We start from the raw sequence: 19,012 nt of genomic DNA, 5'->3' as shown, positions 1-19,012 counted from the left end.
GTGACAACCCTGATCGATATAAGGCCAAGCTCACATCTACCAAAGAGACTCCACCGCAGAAACTGGCAGACAGAAAAATCCTTCAGTATGCTGGGTCTGCCAGCATTCATGTTTTAGTGGTCCAGCCCTCCACTGTTCGAGTACTACGATCTGAACAACGAAGTACCCGGCACAGACGTGAACCTGGCTGAATACTGCCCATCCATCCAGTGGATAGGTCACCAGTATCAAAAATTTTCAGAACCTGGACAACCTTTTTACATTTTATTTTTTACATTTTTTTTTTCTCCATTTATTAGACCCCCTAGGGGTGTTGAAACCCAGGGGGTCTGATCACTAATGCAATGCATTACAATGCTAATGCATTGCAATATATTGCAAAAAAAAAAAAAAAAAAAAAAAGTGATTTCTTTTGCAGGCCGCATAAAGCAGCCTGCAAAAGAAAATCACTGCAGACAGGCCGGGGAGCCTTTACAAGGCTCTCGGCTGTCATGCCAACGTGACATCGACCCCTGGATCTTGCTCCAGGTGCCGACAATCACCGGCAAAATGGCACCTCAGTCAGCTTTGACCGAGGCGCCAGAGGTGTTAATACCCCCAATCAGTGCGGGCACCGACCGGGGGGCATTAGCGCTGGTTGTCTACTGTATTAAACAGTAGGCACCTGGCGGCTATGGCGGCCGCCATAGTTAAACACCAAGCATGCGCTGTACTAATACGGTGGATGTCGTGAAGGGGTTAAACCCAGAGCAAGGCATTTTAGGTTTGCAATTTCATAATGCAAAAGGCAACCAAAGCAGAAGCGTCATACATACCCAGCTTGGAAAATCAGACCATGTGGGCACACGCTGGCACAGGTCTCTCAGGATACGGATGATAATGACGCAGGACTGCAGTCCGTTAGCTCTAGCCTTATGTATAACAACAAAAGCAAGTTATTCATACCGTCAAAAAGCAGCAAAAGATAAAAATTAAAACAAAATACCATCGTATCGGAAGCGCAAATCAAGAGCTGCCAATTTGGATGGCATTTTGGACACACAACTCTAAATATAATAATAAAAAAAAAAAAATAAAAAACATAAAAAATATATAAAAAAAACAAAACTGTCATCTCCTGTAAATTTCACTTGTAAGCCTTGTAGACAAAAAAAAGGAATTTCATTACATGGGTGAGAAAATAAACGAATAAAAACATGGTGTAAAAAAAAATAAAAATAAAAAAATACAATATATATAAAAAAAGGAAAATAAAAAAATAAAAAATTAAACACAGGTAGGGACTGGAAGGTTGCCAGAATCGGTTTGGTGCGTAGTTGTGACTTTGCATGTCGTAAAGTCACAGTACCAAACGGGTTCCCGGTACCTTTCACTTCCTACGCTGGGCCAGAAAGAACATTTTAGAGCTAAACAGGAAGCGGTTAACACGTATTTAATTGGTTAAGCAAAGATACTATGCAGCCTTATGGAATATTACAGATTCACAACGCAGTGTATGATGGGTGGGGGTTGGGATGGGGACACTGGAAATAAATAAAAAAAATAAGTCGGTCTACTACGACTACTCGATGACCAGAAAAAAATAAAAATACGGAAATTAAAAATACAAAAATAATAAGGAGAAAAAAAAAAATAAGTAACAGGATGTGAGTTAAACATTAATAGGATCATCTTTGCACATTTTTCTGGTCATTTCCAAACATTTTTAAATTTTTTTTTTTTTTAAATAAATATAAAATCGTAACATTATCACGGACAAAGTGCGACAAAATTAAAAAAAACAGAAAAAACAAAAAACATTGATCGTGCTATTCTCTCATAAGGCTACAAGAAGAAAAGTAAAAATGATGTTGCGAACCTGGAACCACTTAGCGTGGCGTAGAGCAGCCAGAGCGTCAAGGCATTTTTGCCTGTCCAAGACGTCCGGTGGGTCTTTCACCATAACCGAGGTTACATCTAAAATGAATTGAATTGGCAAAAGTGCAGTGAGGGACGGGTGTTTGACCAGGTGAGCAAGACACATCCTTTTACATAGCTACAGTGTCACACAAGCCATTCCGAGGAGATCAATATTAAGACAGATGCACCCTAAGTGGCGAGTTCAATCCAAGCCAATGAAATCCATAAAGCGCCAACGCGGCTGACTAAGGTTTTTCTCATCGCCGCCGTACAAGTCGCTTTTGTCTACGTTGGGCGGGAATCCACCTGGGATCGGCAAACCTCAGAAAATGTCAAAGTTTTCCCCCGGGAAGGATGGTTGTTCACAATGCACTAGAACAGAGATCACAAGACAGGGAGGAGGCAGAAATCCAGCACCGCTGCTTTCCTAGATCACCTTTGTGGTGTGGATTTCTGCATCCCTTTAACATTGGTTTGATCAACCCCTTAAAGGCTCAATTCAAAGGGGGAGGGGGGGACGACTCCACACAGACAAGTCTTCTGTAAAAGGAATATCCTCCAATACATAATAAGATGATCTGCAAATCCTGGAACTTCGGGATCGAGACTTGTTCCCCTACCTTTAACCACCACTGGACAAATTTGGGCAACTGCTGTTGGGGGAGGGGGGATATAACCTGTAAAGGGGACTGATCGTGACCGCCAACGCCTCCATAGACATAAACAAGCATGCTCTGACAAGCTGCGAGTGCATGCTCATGGAAAGTTCTTTCGTGTGAAAGATCTTTCGGAGGTCGGAAAAACCTGACCGCCATGTCTATGGTCGGCTTTAGGATGAGGGATGGGTGTTGTATTTGCAAATCATCTGATTATCTTTTGGAGAACGTGTTTGGCTTTGGCGCATTTCTAGATGGCCCTTGTCATAAGAGGTTAATCGTTGAAAGAGACCGCCGTGCCCACACTATTTCGTGTTCATGTTAGGGAGAAAACCCGGAGATGACTGGGGTTTTCTGGTGACGGGATAGGTTGTCAGTATGTGATCTTTCGGGCCTGACACCCAGACCCCGCACAGATCAGCTGTTGCGGCAGCCTCTGGGTGTCAAAACTGTTAGTGGACTGGGCGTGTATGCAAGTAATAGGAGCGATGCAGCAGCCCCATCCACCGCCTATTGGTGGTTCCAGGGAATTGCAGTGCTGTTCCTAGTACCTGGAGACTGGTGCAACAGCTGCAATGCAGATCACATACCCATGACCGATCCGCAGGATAGGTCACCAGTATGAAAAATCAATTTGGGGCCTGGACAACCCCTTTAAGCAATTCTATTAAGCTGCCAGCTCCATCTTCAGATGACAGATCACAAGTCTTAGGGTTCCCCATCACAACATGCCAGTAACCGTCACAGAAAATAGTGTGAACACTGCTGAAAATTCAGAGGAAGGAGTGAGGGGAGAAGAAGCAGATGCCTGCACTATGCAACCAAACCCCCCTCCTAAGATTACACAAGGCTGGTGTGACACTGAGCTAAAGAAAACCTTGGTCAAAAATCCTTCCGATGTCTTGGCAGCAATTCCTGGTAGGACCAATTCTCTGCTACAAGGCTTTATGGAAGAAAAGTCTATAAAGGATGGGGAAAAATAAAAAAAAACACACACAATGTACTGGCTGCTGGGAGAAGGCTCAGCAGCAAGGGTTAAATCAGTTCAGTTCCCAATTCATATGCAAGTGCCATATTGAAGACATTCATTGTATCTTATAATAGGGGGAGCGGACACATGCAGATGTGACTCCCTAGCCGATCAGACAAAGCCTTCCTGAGATTAAGGGACAGACTGAAGCAGAAGGTACAATAGGGATCGTTCGGGTTGCAGGAGAATGTCTGCATGGTGGCTTTCAGAAAACCTCCCCGGAGAATTTAGTAGGACGCCAACACCTGATCCACGCTAGGTCAGACAAACGACGGCTTTGTTTCCTTTAGGTTTTTTTTTTTTTTTCCTTTCTCTGAATCGAGCATGCGATCGTAAAAATAAAACCCCAGATGTAAGGAATGGCCTGCACGGAGCTCATACACTTCCTATAGAGGGATATAGGGCCGGCGGGGGCATTAGAGCAAAGTCTGCACAAGCTATTACTAAGCAGTCAACACTCACAGGAACAAAAAATGGCTCATCGGTTACAGGGGTTTCCTGCCCCAAATTGTTTGTCATCTGTGGGGATCCGACACCTGAACCCCACGCAGATCAGCCTTGTGGGGACAAGAGAGCATGTTCAGGCTTTCCTAGTCATGTAATAGGAGAGGGGGCAGAAGAGGAGGACGGTGCAATAGACTATTCAAGTGTCAGACCCCATGGATAGATCATCAGTATGACAAATCGGATTGGGGACTCGAGAAGGCCTTTAAAGGGATTCTACCATTAAACTACCTTTTTTTCTAATGAACACGTCGGAATAGCCTTAAGAAAGGCTATTCGTCTCCTACCTTTAGACGTGGTCTCCGCCGCGCCGTTCAGTAGAAATACCGTTTTTAACCGGTATGCAAGTGAGCTCTCCGCAGCAATGAGGGCGGGCCCCAGCGCTGAAAGGCCGATGAGCGCGTCCCCATTGCTGCCCGAGAGCTCTTTCCTGTGCCGCCTCCTTGTTCTGCAGCAACTCCGCCTCTTCTGGCTTCTCTTGCTCTTGTAGTTCTATACAGGAGCATAGAGAGGCCACCCCAAAATGGCCGCCAGCATGCTCCTGTATTGAACTGCAAGAGCGGCTACCCCAAAATGGCCGCCGGCCGGCTCCTGTATTGAACTGCAAGAGCGGCTAACCAAAAATGGCCGCCATTTTGGGGTGGCCTCTCTATGCTCCTCTATAGAACTACAAGAGCAAAAGAAGCCAGAAGAGGCGGAGTTGCTGCAGAACAAGGGGGCGGCGCAGGAAAGAGCTCTCGGGCAGCAATGGGGACGCGCTCATCGGCCTTTCAGCGCTGGGGCCCGCCCTCATTGCTGCGGAGAGCTCACTTGCATACCGGTTAAAACCGGTATTTCTACGGAACGGCGCAGCGGAGACCACGTCTAAAGGTAGGAGACGAATAGCCTTTCTTAAGGCTATTCCGACGTGTTCATTAGAAAAAAAAGGTAGTTTAATGGTAGAATCCCTTTAAATTCACCCAGTTTTTTTTATCCCATTTCCACAAAATCATATTTATGGCATAACCTGTCTCTGCAACAAGCACCTCTCCCTAAAATGACTACCCCCCTTCCAGGTTCTGTTTCCCGGCTCTTACCTCGCTGACAATGAAATCCAGCCCGTCCTCGAGGCCATTTCTGGACTTCCCAAGGAGGTGAGTTACACAAACAACATGGCTCACACTTGTACAGGGTTTGCCATTCACTTCCATGGGACATACAGAAAAATTGTAGCTCATAAAGTCCGGATTTCATGGTCAGTGAGGTCACAGAACAACCCCGGAGGGCTCACTTTAGACACAGGCAAGGGGCACGCATCTATAAGACATTTAAGGCATCAATATGTGAACCAATGAGCTCTGATATTGATGCCAATGATGCCAGCTCAGTCCCATTTGAGCACAACCGCTATAAAACGTACGGCGCCGTGCTTGAGATTTAGTAGAGATCAAAGCGCTCGCAGGAACGCTGCAGGGTCATCAACCAGTTAATCTGTGGGGGTCCTAAGAGTCAGACCCCATCACATACTGATGATAGGTCCTGGAAAATCCCTTTAACCAACAATCATAGAACGTGTACATGGGTTTGTCACCGCACAACATGTGAACAAAATCACAAAATAAAAAATGTTCAGGGGGTGTTGACTGTGAAAAGATCAATGAATCGTTCTTCTAAGCAGACTGAACTCTAATGTCTATGTGCAGCTCAATGGACAGAACGTCTCACAGTAACCTGCTGCGGATATTACCTACAGCCGTTCTGTCCTGAGCGCCCGCACCACACGCTCTATGGGCACTGCCGGGGACACGTTAGCTGTGGTCGTACAATACGATTATGCGTTTGCTTTTGGATTTATTGCCTAACCGCCAACGAAGGAAACAAAAATGTCATTCTATCTGACCCACATTGCAACAGACCCGACATACTGCAGACACTGACCATGCGGCCTCCGGAGGTCTCGAGAGTGTTACACAATATATCAGGGACAGCCACACCATGGTGTCACGTCATGTCATAGCAGGACAGATGCAGATGAAAAACCCTTCCTAACTTTACAAGCAATGAAGTAGTACAATTACAGTGACAGCTGCCCCCATTCCTAAATAACCCCCCCCCATAACTAATACTTAACACAGTCTCTCCCCCCTCCTCATGCACTGAAACACTACCCATCTGCATGTCACATGAGCAGAGATGACACCGTGTGTGTGCTGCTCACTACTGGAATACATCGTCTCAAAAGGAAATGAACAAGGAAGAAATGGAGCAGTCAAGAGAGCAATGTGGTTAAGTTTTTTTTTCCAACCTCCATCCCTCATGCTTTCTTCTCTTATGACCGGAGAGGTCAGAGTTATGGTGACTTGCATTTTAGGTTCCACACAGGAATTTAGGATAATGGATGCCTCGGGGATGGAACAGGCCACCTCGTACTTCTCAGGGCTTATTACCTGCAGGGGGAAGAATATACAGAATATCACATAACAAGAACCAGCCACCGTACAAAGGCCAGACAGGTTGTACAAGGACTCAATAACCCAGAGTGTGCACACTGCAATCCCTCCACACTCACTAGACTCCTATCAGCTGAACGTGCTGGGACTGGATTGTATTATCTGACTTAATAAAACATTTTTATATTTCTCCAATCACTGTTCGGGAATTTTCAGTATCTCCTGCAGGTTTTAGGGTTGTTTTTTTTTTTTCCATGTCTTGGTCAGGTCTATATTCAATGAGGTACGCTGTTTTGGTAGGGTATTTATGCTGGCCCTTAAACCATACCCGCTTAGGATGAACATTCATGGTTTGGTCCAGGGATTTTCTTTTATTATTATGTAGATTGTGAGCCCCATATAGGGATCACAATATACATTTTTTCTTATCAGTATGTCTTTGGAGTATGGGAGGAAATTCACAAAAACATGGGGAGAACATACAAACTCCTTGCACATGTTGTCCTTGGCAGGATTGAAACCCAGGACTCCAGCGCTGCAAGGCTACAGCGCTAACCACTGGGCCACCGTGTTGCCCCTGGTCCAGGTTTTTGCCATGTCAAACCAATGGGGTCTTTCCGACTAACAACGGCAGACATTAGGAAAAAGGAGAATTGGGCTTTAAGATCCCTCTACCCCATCCTTTGTTCTGAAGGGAGATAAGCCACCATTACGGGTGCCTGGCAGTCATGTTCTTACCTCTCTCTGTTCAGGACGCTTGCTTGGTCGAGTATATATGTGTAAGGGAATGTGGGGAGGAATAGCTGCTGGCTGAAACGGGGCTGTCCAGGGACTGGCTTAGTTTCAGGGTCAAGTGTTCAAAACCTGAACTCGAGTTTATCTACCAGATCCCTCCTCTCCCCTAGTTCACTAGTATTACTTGTACTATGGGGGCTGGCAGATCAGATCACGCTGTTAGTAAAGCCAGTCCACATCGTGCAAGTAACTACCTACCTAAGAACACAGGAAAGGAGGCCAATCACCTCCGGTGCTGGCTCTGATCACATGATTGTGAGTAGGCGACAGACCAGAAACCTGACGTGTGGCGCCTTTAAGTGTGTGTTTCCATGTAGTTGTGGCTGCCACAGACTATCCTCCCATGTGGTGATTTACAGATTATTTGTTAAATTGCCGTTTTATTCACAGTCAATGTAAACGCCTACTTGGTTTACCAGCAAAACCCTTTAGTAATTTAGCTTTAAGTAATTTAGTTCACGTCCCACTATGGACGAGAATTTAGTAAATAGCATCATAGGACACCTTGAAACGCAATATGGGTTCAGGACTACATGATCACTTGGACAAGAGGTGGAGATGTTCATGCAGTGCCCATACTCCTCCTATACAAGAACCACTTACCGCCAGCTGTTTGGGAAGGTTTTCGGCTATACGTGTCAGCAGTGTCTTAGTTGGCTTCTCAGCACAGAGCAGTACCAGGCTGACATTTCTATCGCCACGTAATAGCAATCCTTTAGCCAAAACGCCAACACGTAAAACTCCTTTCAGAGCCCTGGAAGTAAAGAATAAATCAGATGTATTGTAGCGCTCAGACAGAAACACAATCCACTAGTCTGCTCTCCAACACATCAGAGTAGGTTGCACAAAGCTGACCACTGGCAAGTTACATCCGGGGAGCTCATAGTTTTAGATCCTTACCTTTCCTTGGTTGGGTCTTTCTTCTCCTCAGGCTCTTTCCCCTTACTCTTGTCCTGGTCAGCCATGGAGTCGGACACCAGTTTCAGGGCTCGTTCAGTAAGGGACACTATTTTCTGTACAGCCTGTAGTTCTTCCTCAGTCGGGTATATTGCAGCATGCTTGGTCATCACATATCGGTCGTCGGAGGAGTCTGGCCTGCGCAATGGCTGCAAAACACATCCAAAAGGGTTAGTCCATTTTTCTAAACCGAAAAACCATCCTATATCATCCCTACCCATAACTAAAGAACAGGAGTGGGTTATGGGGTTCATATGTTGTTGTAGAAGGCATTAGAAAACCCTAAAGAAAGACCTTTAAGGTTGAAGATATACCTTCTGCAAATAATTTTGCAAACGTGTTCCCTTTGCACCTGCAACATCATGCAGAGCTAGTGATCTAGTTTGCAGAAAAAGGGTAGTACTGCAAGAAGTAACTGTACAATCTCAATACAGGGCTCAGTACTGACAATTGCAGATTCACAACAGGATCATCCACTTCTCAACCACCGCTGAACTACATGTGGGTTGGAGAACCCTTTGGGGACTAACAGTCTTTTCAGGAACTCATCCCTTTAAGGAGGTTGTCCATTCATACAATCTGACGTCAGGCATGAAGAGACGCCACTCTACGTTTGGCGATATGGTAGCCGAAGCAAACGTCTGATGTGTATCGAATATTGTGCATGGGTCCTTTTCTAAGCATGGTGACCTGTGCATGATACTTGCAAGGTCAGACCGATGCTGGGGGACACCCACCTTGCTTTGCACCGCAATTTTGAATGGAGTGGCACAAGCTGTCCCATCAATTTCAGTAGGACTGCTGGGGCAGAGGGCTGAATTTCGTGGGTCCCACTGCCCAACTTACCACTCCACTCATAACTAGAATGCAAAACTGCAAACAGGGGTCTCAAGCGGTCAGATCCCCATCCATCAGCACATTACTTTGGATAGGGGGTAATTCAAGTGACACCAAAGTTTAATAACATAAATTATAATAATAATTCTAACACAAATTCCCCAGCCAGGAAACAAAACTCACAGCTGGCCCTTGAGGTTGTGGTGGCATTCCTGGTCTCACGCCCAATAATCCTGGTGGCCCTGGAGGTCCATGATGGTAGCCCCCGTCTGGGCCTCTTCGCCTGTCATCCCAGTGGTGCTGCTCTTCCTCCATACGCCTCCAGTACATGTCCTCTTCATAGCGCCTTTAAATAAAAGGGCAGGTGGTTTAAGCATTTGATGGACGCATCCATTTTGGAAACCACCAGTATTAGGCCCCTGTTCTCACCTCATTTCCATCCTCCATCGCTCCTCTTCCTCTCTCCTTCTCCAGTACTCTTCTTTCTGCATCTGTTTCCGCATCTTCTCCTCCTGAATTTTCCTGGCTCGAATACTGGGCTTCACTTCCACTTGCAAATCTGGGTTGACCTTTTTCTGGTTTTGAAAATATAAAAGTAAAATCAGTGTAATAAGCAGCAGTCAGTGCTAAAGTGGAAAATAAAGGACCTCAAAGTAATTGTCAGACCCCAACCAATCACATTTCGGCTGCCATATATGTCCAGAAGCAGCCCAGTGAAACGGGGCAGGGCTGCAGTTCCTAGTTCTACCACTATAGTGCTCGAACCTCCATACAGTATAACCCCACTCTCATTCAGGGCTGCTTCCGGTCATATACCTAGAATATGGCTTCCAGTGCTGTTACTGATAACCTATCCATCACCTTCAGGTCATGAAAAACCCCTTGAAAACAGACCCTTACCTTGTACTGCAGCCGGTGCCTCCTTCCTTTCAGATGCATCTCCTTTGCATTTGGATCATTGAAGCTGCATTCACAGAGCTTGCAGTGGAATCGGATAACTTTCCCTTCATCATTTCTAACCTGCAAAAAAATTTTTTTTTACACATCAAATGTTTTGTAAGACCAACCAAAAATAATATCCTATTGGTTTTAAGGTCCAACAGCCTGGGGCACCCGGTTTGTCTCCACTTCCTGTATCTGTCCTAACACAGTGTTCAGATGCTGAGAATACCAAAAGCAGAGGCCCAAATACCATAAGAATAGCAGTGGTGAGGGAAGCGATCACTGACGAGAGCAGAGGCTATACAGGGAGCTTTCAATAAAAAGATCAGTGTAAGAAAAAAAAAAAGCATTGATTTGCTTGAATGGGACTGAGCTGGAATCAGGCCATGTGACCAGTGAACATGACACCACATGGTCTGTGAAGCGGCTGCCAATTCAAGGAGGTGATTCACAGAAGCAACTGATGACCTATACTCAGAAGAGAAAGATGACTAGGGGCAAACTATTGGGATCTCCAATAGCCCCCAGAATGAAGGCAGTGCCAATACAATGGCGTAGCTGCTGCTCCATCCACTTCTATGGGGCTGACGGAGATTGTAGTCCCAGAAGGATAGGGAATAAATATCTGTAATTCCTTTAAGAGCACGCCCAATGTGTTTTTTTTTATATATATAGGGTGGGACATCTGCTGTAATAGTATAGACTCCTGCCTGCGCTATACTATTACAGGTAAATCAGACCGTATGTGCGACAATAAGGAAACCGGTATGTGCTGTAATAGGGAATACCGTATATACTCGAGCATAAGCCGAAATCTTCAGCACAGTTTCTGTGCTGTAAAAGACCCCCTCGGCTTATACTCGAGTCGGGCAGAAAACCAAAAAAATATTTTTCTTTTTGGGGGGGGGGGGGTGTATATGACCAGCCGCAATAGTAATGTATGGAATCTCCCATAAAATAGGAGCATTGCAGAAACCCTATATACAGGCAGACTGAATTCCAAGTGGGGGAAAAAAAAAAACCCTCAGTCCTCAAGCTCAGGGAAGAGGCAGACAGACAACCAAAACACCCCCTCCCCTTTCCCAGCATCCAAAAACCATTTTAATTTTTGAAATTTTCCAGTAGCTGCTGCATTTCCCCCCTAGGCTTATACTCGAGTCAATAAGTTTTCCCAGTTTCCCAGAATTAGGGGCCTCAGCTTATATTCGGGTCGGCTTATACTCCAGTATATACGGTAAGTTGTATATGTTATGCAGTCCATCTGATGTCACACTAACGCCTGCCGCAGGGTGTCAGCTTGTCAGCTCAAATTGTTGACATTAGATAAGTCTGAATTGCTTTCACTGGTATATCAGAAGAGCGGGGGATCCGAGAAACAGCTGCCAAGAAGCAAAGCAGCTCTGTGTGTGGGAAGCAGGAGGAAGAAAAAAAAAAAGCAATGCAATATGGTGTTTTCCAAGCTCCAATCCCCACGAGAATGACATTTTCAGAGACCCAGGAATGCGGTTCATTTTAATCTACAATTATTTCAATGACTTATTTCACAAGAGGGAACATATCCCTCATCTCTGTATAGCTAAAACTGGTGGAATTTTGTACAGAGGTCAGCAATGTAAATTGAAAACAATTTTTTTTGATAGATAGATAGATAGATAGATAGATAGAACAACGCACCTCTTCAACATAATCATGGCCGACAGGCTGGACGTCGCTCTGAAGGGCCGCCAGGGTCTGAGCAGCTTCTGACATTGGATCCATCTTCACTTCTTGTGACTGTACGCTGGAGTTTGCTGTGACTTTAACATTATCGGTCATTTTACTGTCTTCAGTCTTATTCCCAGTGGACTGCAACTTGTTCCCACCTTGGAAGAGGAAAAATAAATAAACATATGAAGGCTCCAACACAATAGGAATGCTACTGAGGGTCTCAAAGTCAATGACATGGACATGTATAAATAAAGGGTGGGGGGGGGGGGGGATTATCATGGCTGGTGTTAAAAGGGGGTCTATGCACAAAACCCCCCAAAAAACCCTTATCTATCATGCTTACTTATTTCAGCAGAGGTCGCGCATGCTCCATTCATGTCAATGGAAGTGTTGGAGATAGCTGAGCAGTGTACTTCGGTTATCTCCAAGACTTAGTGGTGATCGGGAGGTGCCCCATTCTCCTGATCAGTGGGGGTCTGAGCAGGTTATAGGAGATAACCCCAGTATTACATACGGCACCAGCTTTCCTGGTATGCTCTCCAGTGCTGGAGATATCAATGCCATTTGTTTCGGGACAGATATTGCCCCTGCTGTCACAGCGTCATCGCTGGGCTATGTAGAACGCACCCTATGGACTGTAAAAGTCTATGGAAGAATATTGTCAAGGGGGAGCATTCCTCACGGACCAAGAATGATGCTGTGCTGTAAGGCCATTATGTGTGGCATCTCGGTGCCAAAACTGGCAAAACAGCTGATCCCCAGATTGCTGCTTTAAGCTTCACTTCTGCCATACTGTAACCAATAAATTCCCCCAAACAATACAGCCATCGCTCCACTTGCCTACAAAGGTTATTTTTGGTGTGGTTATTTTCTTCACGATGCTGTTAGAGGAGATTGTAGACATTTTGCTTGCGCTGGAGGAGCCAAGTGAGGCGCTAGAAGTGGAGGTCAGCAGTTTTACGGCAGGTGCGGTAACAGAGGAGCTCCCGTTGGTGCTGGATGTGCTGTTGGATGAGGACGCAGGCTTGGAGACAGCTGCTGAAGTGACAGATTGGTTCACGACATTTGGTTCCGTTGATGGAATGGGTTTGCCAAGCTTGGTGTGCAGCTTTACAACCTGACGGAAATCAGTAAGTAAGTGTTAAAGACTCAGCAACTCCCGAGCGTTGTATTTATAGACAAGCTAATATAGGCGGCCATACATATTCAACAGGGACTTGTTTACACTGCTGGCTTACATAAGAAAAAGTGAAGATTTAACTTGAGGAATTGATGTTACTGAACGGGACACTTCAGAATTTTTTTCTAACTCTTTCTATTGTCTGATACATCATATCATAGTTACTAAGTAGTCATAGCTATATACTCAGTGTCCATCCCTATCCTGCTTTTCACTTTCTTTAAGAAATCAAAATATCAGTGAGATTTTTTTTTTTTACCGCTTGGGTTCCCAAAAACAAGTTAATCTGCCATTTATTAATCCAACATCTTGAAGCTGAATGCTGCCTGTGCCAGCCGTCATATGACAAAGTCCTCCCCCCTCTGAAGAGTGATACAGGGAGCCACAGACATGAGATTGGAGGAAGCGGCTTGTATATAGTGTCCTGCCAAGCAAGGGGGCTAATGGGGAGGTGGGAGTACACAACCATAACTAACAAGGGGAACTATAGGGGGGACAAACATGCATGCCCCTGTCACTCTACAGCAGGGGTGGGCAATTCATTTTCCCATGGGGCCACATGAGAAATTGAAACAGTTCTAGAGGGCTGTTCTTGTCTCAGCAAATTTAGCTCCACCCACTTCTACACTGACTCCGCCCATTCTCAATCATGTTTCATTTGCCCCCACAAAGTATAATCCTCCTACAGTCACCTGTACATTATACACCCCCACATTATAATGTTCCCCTCCAAATGTCCCCCCAGTACTAAGTCCCTCTCCTGGTGCCCCAGTAAAAACTAGCATAAACTAGAGGGGACATTAAACTGGGGCAGCTGGAGGGGACATTAAACTGGGGGCAACTAGAGGCAGACATGTCCCCCTCCAGCTACCCCCAGGGTTTAATACGCTCCTTCAGCTGCCCTAGTTTAGTGTCCCCCCTCCATCTGCCCTCAGTTCTCCCCTCTTACTAACACATACTTGTCTCTTCCGTCCTCCTTATCTTCCATCAGTCTCCATTCCCGGCAGCTTGCTCTTTCCGTGTAACAGCAACCACACTTTTCTGTGTGGCTCCACCCACTAACGTGTCAGCCTATCCTAGTCTGGTAAAGGACCTGTGATGATGTCATCACAGGTCCTTGAGCCGACTTCCCATTCAGCATCTACTATTATCCCACTAGCTATGTGGGCTGGACAGAACCAGAGGGCCGGATGGGACATTGCCCAGGTCTGCTCCTAGCACGGTGACATTACCTTTTGGTGTTTAGCACCTCTGATGTGGGCAGCATAGGCATCTGCTCCTGTGCACGAGACATCACAGAGCTCACAGCGGAGCTGGTTTTGTGTCCCCCGGATCGCTGTGCTGCTGCTGCTGGTGTTTTGTGAGGCTTTTAAGGCAGCTTCTTTTTTCTTGTGCTTTTGTCCTTCTAAATGCTCCTTGTATGTCTGTAATTTACCAAAGAAAAAAAAAGGAAAAAAAAAAGTTCAAGACGGAAACTTACTAAAGTGTGAAGACAAACAGTTACGGCCCAACTCGAACCCTAGAACACAAAACCTGTTGTGTAGAACAACAAAGCAACAGAACCAACTCTATTGCTTCTCAGGGTCTACATCGGTTACTATAGCAAACGTGTTCCCCTCGCTTCTGCAACCAGCTGCAGAGCTAGTGATCTAGTTTGCAAAAGAGCAATATATGCTTAGGAAATATAAGCCTTAGCTTAGCAATACAAGCATAGCCATACGCAACACACACAAGTTCTCAGCTTCCTAAAACTTTACGTAGGATAAAAGGATCCTCCAGTGACAGTTTCTGGTCTGTGACTGAGTCCAGTACCCAGCCCTCTTTCCTATGTTCATTATGGGGCTGGCTTCACTAATTTAATACTACTGAATTATAACTGGTAGTCAGCACAGGAGAGTGCGAGGAGGCAGAGAGAAATTGGGGGGAGGGGAGCCATGTACTGGTTTCAATTCCAGGACACTTGTGGATCGCCCAAAATAGAACCAAAAGGAATAGGAGAGACCCAGGGATCAGAGGACGGTTCTGATCATGTGACCAGGAGTTGGAACTAGGCCAGGTCCTACCATCAACGGTCCGGCATATCAATTAAAGCAGTTTTAAATTCATGGACAAGCCTTTTAATAAAGTCTACTATGTGATCAGAACGGTGCGGACAAAAGAGGAACAGGATAGTGTAATGTGAGGTTCACCTGAGGTCCAGCACAGCTAATCTTGCAGACGTCACAGTAATGGATCTGAGGTGGTTTGGGTGGCTGCTTAAGCTTAAGTTGCTTATTTTGAAACGGAGCCTTTTTTGTAAAATTGGTCCCGGTCCAGGCAGCGGTGGCGGCGGCCGCTGCGGCTGCCGCTGCTTGTTTTTGCTGTTGCTGCTGCTGTTGATAGTAGGAAGACGCAGCAGAGTAAACTGCAGCTTCGTAACCAGAGTAAGTTGTACCTGTTGGGAAATTTAGGGGATAAACAAGATTACTATTCAGGATTCACATCTAATGGGGTAAAGTAAGCGACATACAGGCTAGAAACAAGGCTTACCAGAGTATGTGACAGCCGTCGTGCTGTAGGTGGCGCTCTGAGTGTACGAGGGTACCACGGTGGCAGCAGCAGCCACAGGTTGCACAGTGGAGGATACAGGATATATAGAGAAGGTAGTTGTCGCCGGACTGGGGTTGGCGGGCTTGATAGCCGTCACCTGGCGGGTCTGTTGCGCTTGAGTGTACTGTGCAGCACCCTGGCTGTAGCCAGCCTTGGGAGCAACTGGAAGAGACAAGGCGAAAGGAGCTGGTACACAGGAGGAAGAAAAGATGTATTGCAGAAAACAAGGTGGTTTAGTTGCACGGTTTAGGGTAAGGATTATAAATTTATAAGTATATATTTGTACAAGCCTCATAACGAAATCAAGAGAATATTTTATACCCAGTGGGCAAAAGATTGTTATAGATTATCTCTGACTACATAGAGAGTGAGAACACCTTTACTTAAAGGGATCCTATCATTGGATATCCTTTATTTCCTCGATAACATGTAGGAATAGCCTTAAGAAAGGTTATTCTTCTCCTACCTTTAGATGTCTTCTCCGCGCCGCTGTTCAGTAGAAATCCGGGTTTTCTTCGGTATGCAAATGAGTTCTCTCGCAGCACTGGGGGCGGTCCTCAGCGTTCAAACAGCACTGGGGGCGTCCCCAATGCTGCGAGAGAATTCTCCAGCGACGCCTCAATCTTCTTCTGGAACGCCCTCTCTTCCGTTCTGGGTTTCAATCTGCTAGGCCTCGGGCACAGCTGACTGCGCATGCCCATGGCCACAAGAAAATGGCCGCTTACACCAGCCTACTGTGTAAGCGGCCATTTTCTTGTGGCCCGGGCATGCGCAGTCAGCTCTGCCCGAGGCCTAGCAGATTGAAACCCAGGACGGAAGAAAACACAGGGAGAGGGCGTTCCAGAAGAAGATGGAGGCAGCGCTAGAGATTTCTTTTGCAGCATTGGGGCGCCCCCAGTGCTGTTTGAGTGCTGAGGACCGCCCCCAGTGCTGCGAGAGAACTCATTTGCATAACAAAGAAAACCCAGATTTCTACCGAACGGCAGCGTGGAGAAGACATCTAAATGGTAGGAGAAGAATAACCTTTCTTAAGGCTATTCCTACGTATTAGGGAGGAAAAAAAGGGTATCCAATGATAGGATCCCTTTAAAGGGGTTGTCCAAAACCCCAAGTGTTTTGGATACTAATAGGACAGCATCAGTATCTGATTGGACCCCAAACTTATCAGCCAATCCAGCTGCCAGAAGTTGTATACAGCTGGAAGCAGCTCAGCTCCAGTTCTAGTAAATAGGAGCAGAGATGTAACTCTCCGGCACCAGCGATACAGTGTACAGCTATAGAGTGGTATAGAGTAGTTCTTTAAGCTGGATACACTATATATTGCTTCTGGAAGCCAGATCAGTTCAGGATAGAGTCGTTACCAATCAGAAACAGATGACCCAACTTGTGAATAGGTCATCAGTGCCCAAAACACATGAAAATCCCTTTAATTTATTTCCGATCATACTAAATAGTATACTACATATAAGTTACTGGTGTCCTGATGTGAAGCCATAGCAACTTCAGGCCCAGCGGTTATACACATGTGGTTACTGTGGCTCAAGCGCACACAGGACCAGCCATCTTACATTCTGTAGATACCCCCCATAAGAAATGACAATGTACCTACCTGTCTGGTAGTAGGACTCTGCCACAGATGGCTGAGGCTGAGCGGCGGCGGCTACGGCTGCAGCAGTCGCAGTCGGCTGCTGGTAGTACTGCTTGCTGTCATACGCTACAGCCGGCGCTGTGGATCTTACATAAGAATAGGAATCCTGAAGCGGAAAAAAAACAACAACGCTGATGTTACAGAGTGATTAGCGTACAAATACACAATATCTCGATGGGGCAAAACATGTTGGGTATAATAGCTGGTAACAAACTTCTAGTGAAATATATGTGCAGAAAAATCACACACAGAAAATGCTACTGCCCACCATGCCCAGTACAACGCTTCTCAAAATGTGAGGCGAGTCCCTGCCAGCTTCGGCCCAAAGCAGGGACTCTATAGAAGAAGCTGCGCTGATAATGCCAGCCTTACAGCATTAGTGCAGTCTCCATGGTTGGAAAGGCTGAAGGACCGGTGATGACATCATTACCAAGAGTCCACAGGTCCTAAACCTAGGACTAAACCAGCGGGGGATGTAGGATGATTGCTTTAATCTAGGCCGAAGCATCAGAGACTGGTCCTGGATATTGGACAACCCGCTCTAGTGAGAAGCCCTGGTCTAGTGTGACAACCAGGTCCTACAGGATAATCTGCAGCACAGACCTGCCCCTCCCCCCCATGTTCGTGATCAGACAGGGTTTTAAAAAAAGATATCTTTGGGGGGGGGGGGAGAAGAGATTTGGAGTTATTAAGTTATTATGGTTTGTTCTAATGCCAAAGATAATGAAACTTCTAACTCCGATTCTCAGAAATGAAACCTGGCAGGTGCTGACTCCCGCTATAACTTCATGTCGATTTGCTGCTACGAGTTGTAATAAATCTGACAACCCGAGGCTTTCCTTATATTTTAGCATTTTTCATCATTTTTTTAATATCAGATTTTTATTTATTTTAACATTGTGCGCCCCACACCCCCAATAAGCTCATAGAAGACTTGAGGAGAAATGTAAACAAGCCTGTGCTCAATAGGAAGCGGTTTTCGTTGTTGGTTTTCTTGTGGATCATTATTTTGGTTTTTGTTTTGTATAGGATTGCTTTTTGATTTGCAAGTGTGCATAATGGAACACATGGGGTTAATATCAGAGGCAGTTACTAGAGATGAGCGAGTACTATTCGAAATTCCCGTTTCGAATAGCACGCACCCATAGGAATGAATGGACGCAGCCGGAACGCAGGGGGTTAAGCGGCCGGCCACTTCCATTCATTCCTATGGGTGCGTGCTTTTCGAAACTCCTGTTTCGAATAGTACTCACTCATCTCTAGTAGTTACCATTTAGATTTGCAGTTGGACTTTAAATTCAGTGTCATTTGATATAGGGGATCTGGTGCCCTGAAATATAAATATATCATTATTATTTATTATTTATATATAATATAACATATATAATAATTCTTCTGATGCAGGAGTTTTTAGCAATTTGGAAATTTGCTATTTATCCCTTTGGGCTAGTTCACACGTGGGCAAAGGGGAGGTTTTTGACAGCGGAATTCGCTTCAAAAACCTCTCCTTTAACATGGTGGTCTATGTAAACCACTAGCTTTTTTTTTCCTCCTAGCGTTTTCCGCCTGAAGAAGCGACATGACCTTTCTTCAGGCGGAAAACGCCTGAAGAATTGCATAGAAGTGAATGGGAGGCGAAAACCGCGCGGTAAAAAACCGCGCGGTTTTTTTCACAGAAAACCGCGCGGTTTTTTGCAAAAAACCGCGCGGTTTTCGCCTGCAGTTTCTATAGCACATATAGGAAAAAAAACCCTAGCGAAAACCGCTAGCGAAAACCGCGTCAAAAACCTCGTCAAAAACCGCGTGGAATGCAAAAAACAGCGTCAAAAAAACTCCCCG

General features: G+C 45.6%; 1 protein-coding gene and 2 non-coding genes across 5 annotated transcripts in view; all 3 read right to left on the bottom strand.

Annotated features, from left to right (window-relative positions):
• The window catches only part of ZFR (zinc finger RNA binding protein), a 40,267-nt gene that overhangs the window by 5,414 nt on the left and 15,841 nt on the right, over positions 1 to 19,012 (bottom strand). Inside the window, exons 5-18 of one of the 3 annotated variants that reach the window (XM_075267913.1) lie at positions 17,135 to 17,279; positions 15,466 to 15,711; positions 15,126 to 15,370; positions 14,169 to 14,360; positions 12,597 to 12,873; positions 11,724 to 11,911; positions 10,008 to 10,127; positions 9,537 to 9,682; positions 9,291 to 9,453; positions 8,214 to 8,419; positions 7,917 to 8,067; positions 6,374 to 6,515; positions 1,859 to 1,956; positions 816 to 911 (exon numbers count right to left, since the gene is read on the bottom strand). In XM_075267913.1, the coding sequence (XP_075124014.1) occupies positions 816 to 911; positions 1,859 to 1,956; positions 6,374 to 6,515; positions 7,917 to 8,067; positions 8,214 to 8,419; positions 9,291 to 9,453; positions 9,537 to 9,682; positions 10,008 to 10,127; positions 11,724 to 11,911; positions 12,597 to 12,873; positions 14,169 to 14,360; positions 15,126 to 15,370; positions 15,466 to 15,711; positions 17,135 to 17,279 (2,415 nt within the window). Of the gene's footprint in view, positions 1 to 814; positions 912 to 1,858; positions 1,957 to 6,373; positions 6,516 to 7,916; positions 8,068 to 8,213; positions 8,420 to 9,290; positions 9,454 to 9,536; positions 9,683 to 10,007; positions 10,128 to 11,723; positions 11,912 to 12,596; positions 12,874 to 14,168; positions 14,361 to 15,125; positions 15,371 to 15,465; positions 15,712 to 17,134; positions 17,280 to 19,012 lie in introns of those variants that run through there. The other 2 variants (XM_075267924.1, XM_075267933.1) reach the window with 2 other exon arrangements.
• On the bottom strand, positions 8,526 to 8,659 carry LOC142190947 (small nucleolar RNA SNORA66). Its single transcript, XR_012714585.1, has one exon. It is a non-coding gene; the product is annotated as a small nucleolar RNA SNORA66 (small nucleolar RNA).
• On the bottom strand, positions 14,468 to 14,596 carry LOC142190948 (small nucleolar RNA SNORA66). The gene has a single exon (XR_012714586.1). It is a non-coding gene; the product is annotated as a small nucleolar RNA SNORA66 (small nucleolar RNA).

The sequence above is a fragment of the Leptodactylus fuscus genome, chromosome 1, assembly GCF_031893055.1.
Source record: "Leptodactylus fuscus isolate aLepFus1 chromosome 1, aLepFus1.hap2, whole genome shotgun sequence".
Classification (NCBI taxonomy): domain Eukaryota; kingdom Metazoa; phylum Chordata; class Amphibia; order Anura; family Leptodactylidae; genus Leptodactylus; species Leptodactylus fuscus.
Note: the sequence above shows the minus strand (reverse complement) of the source record. Positions and strands in the feature narration are given on the sequence as shown.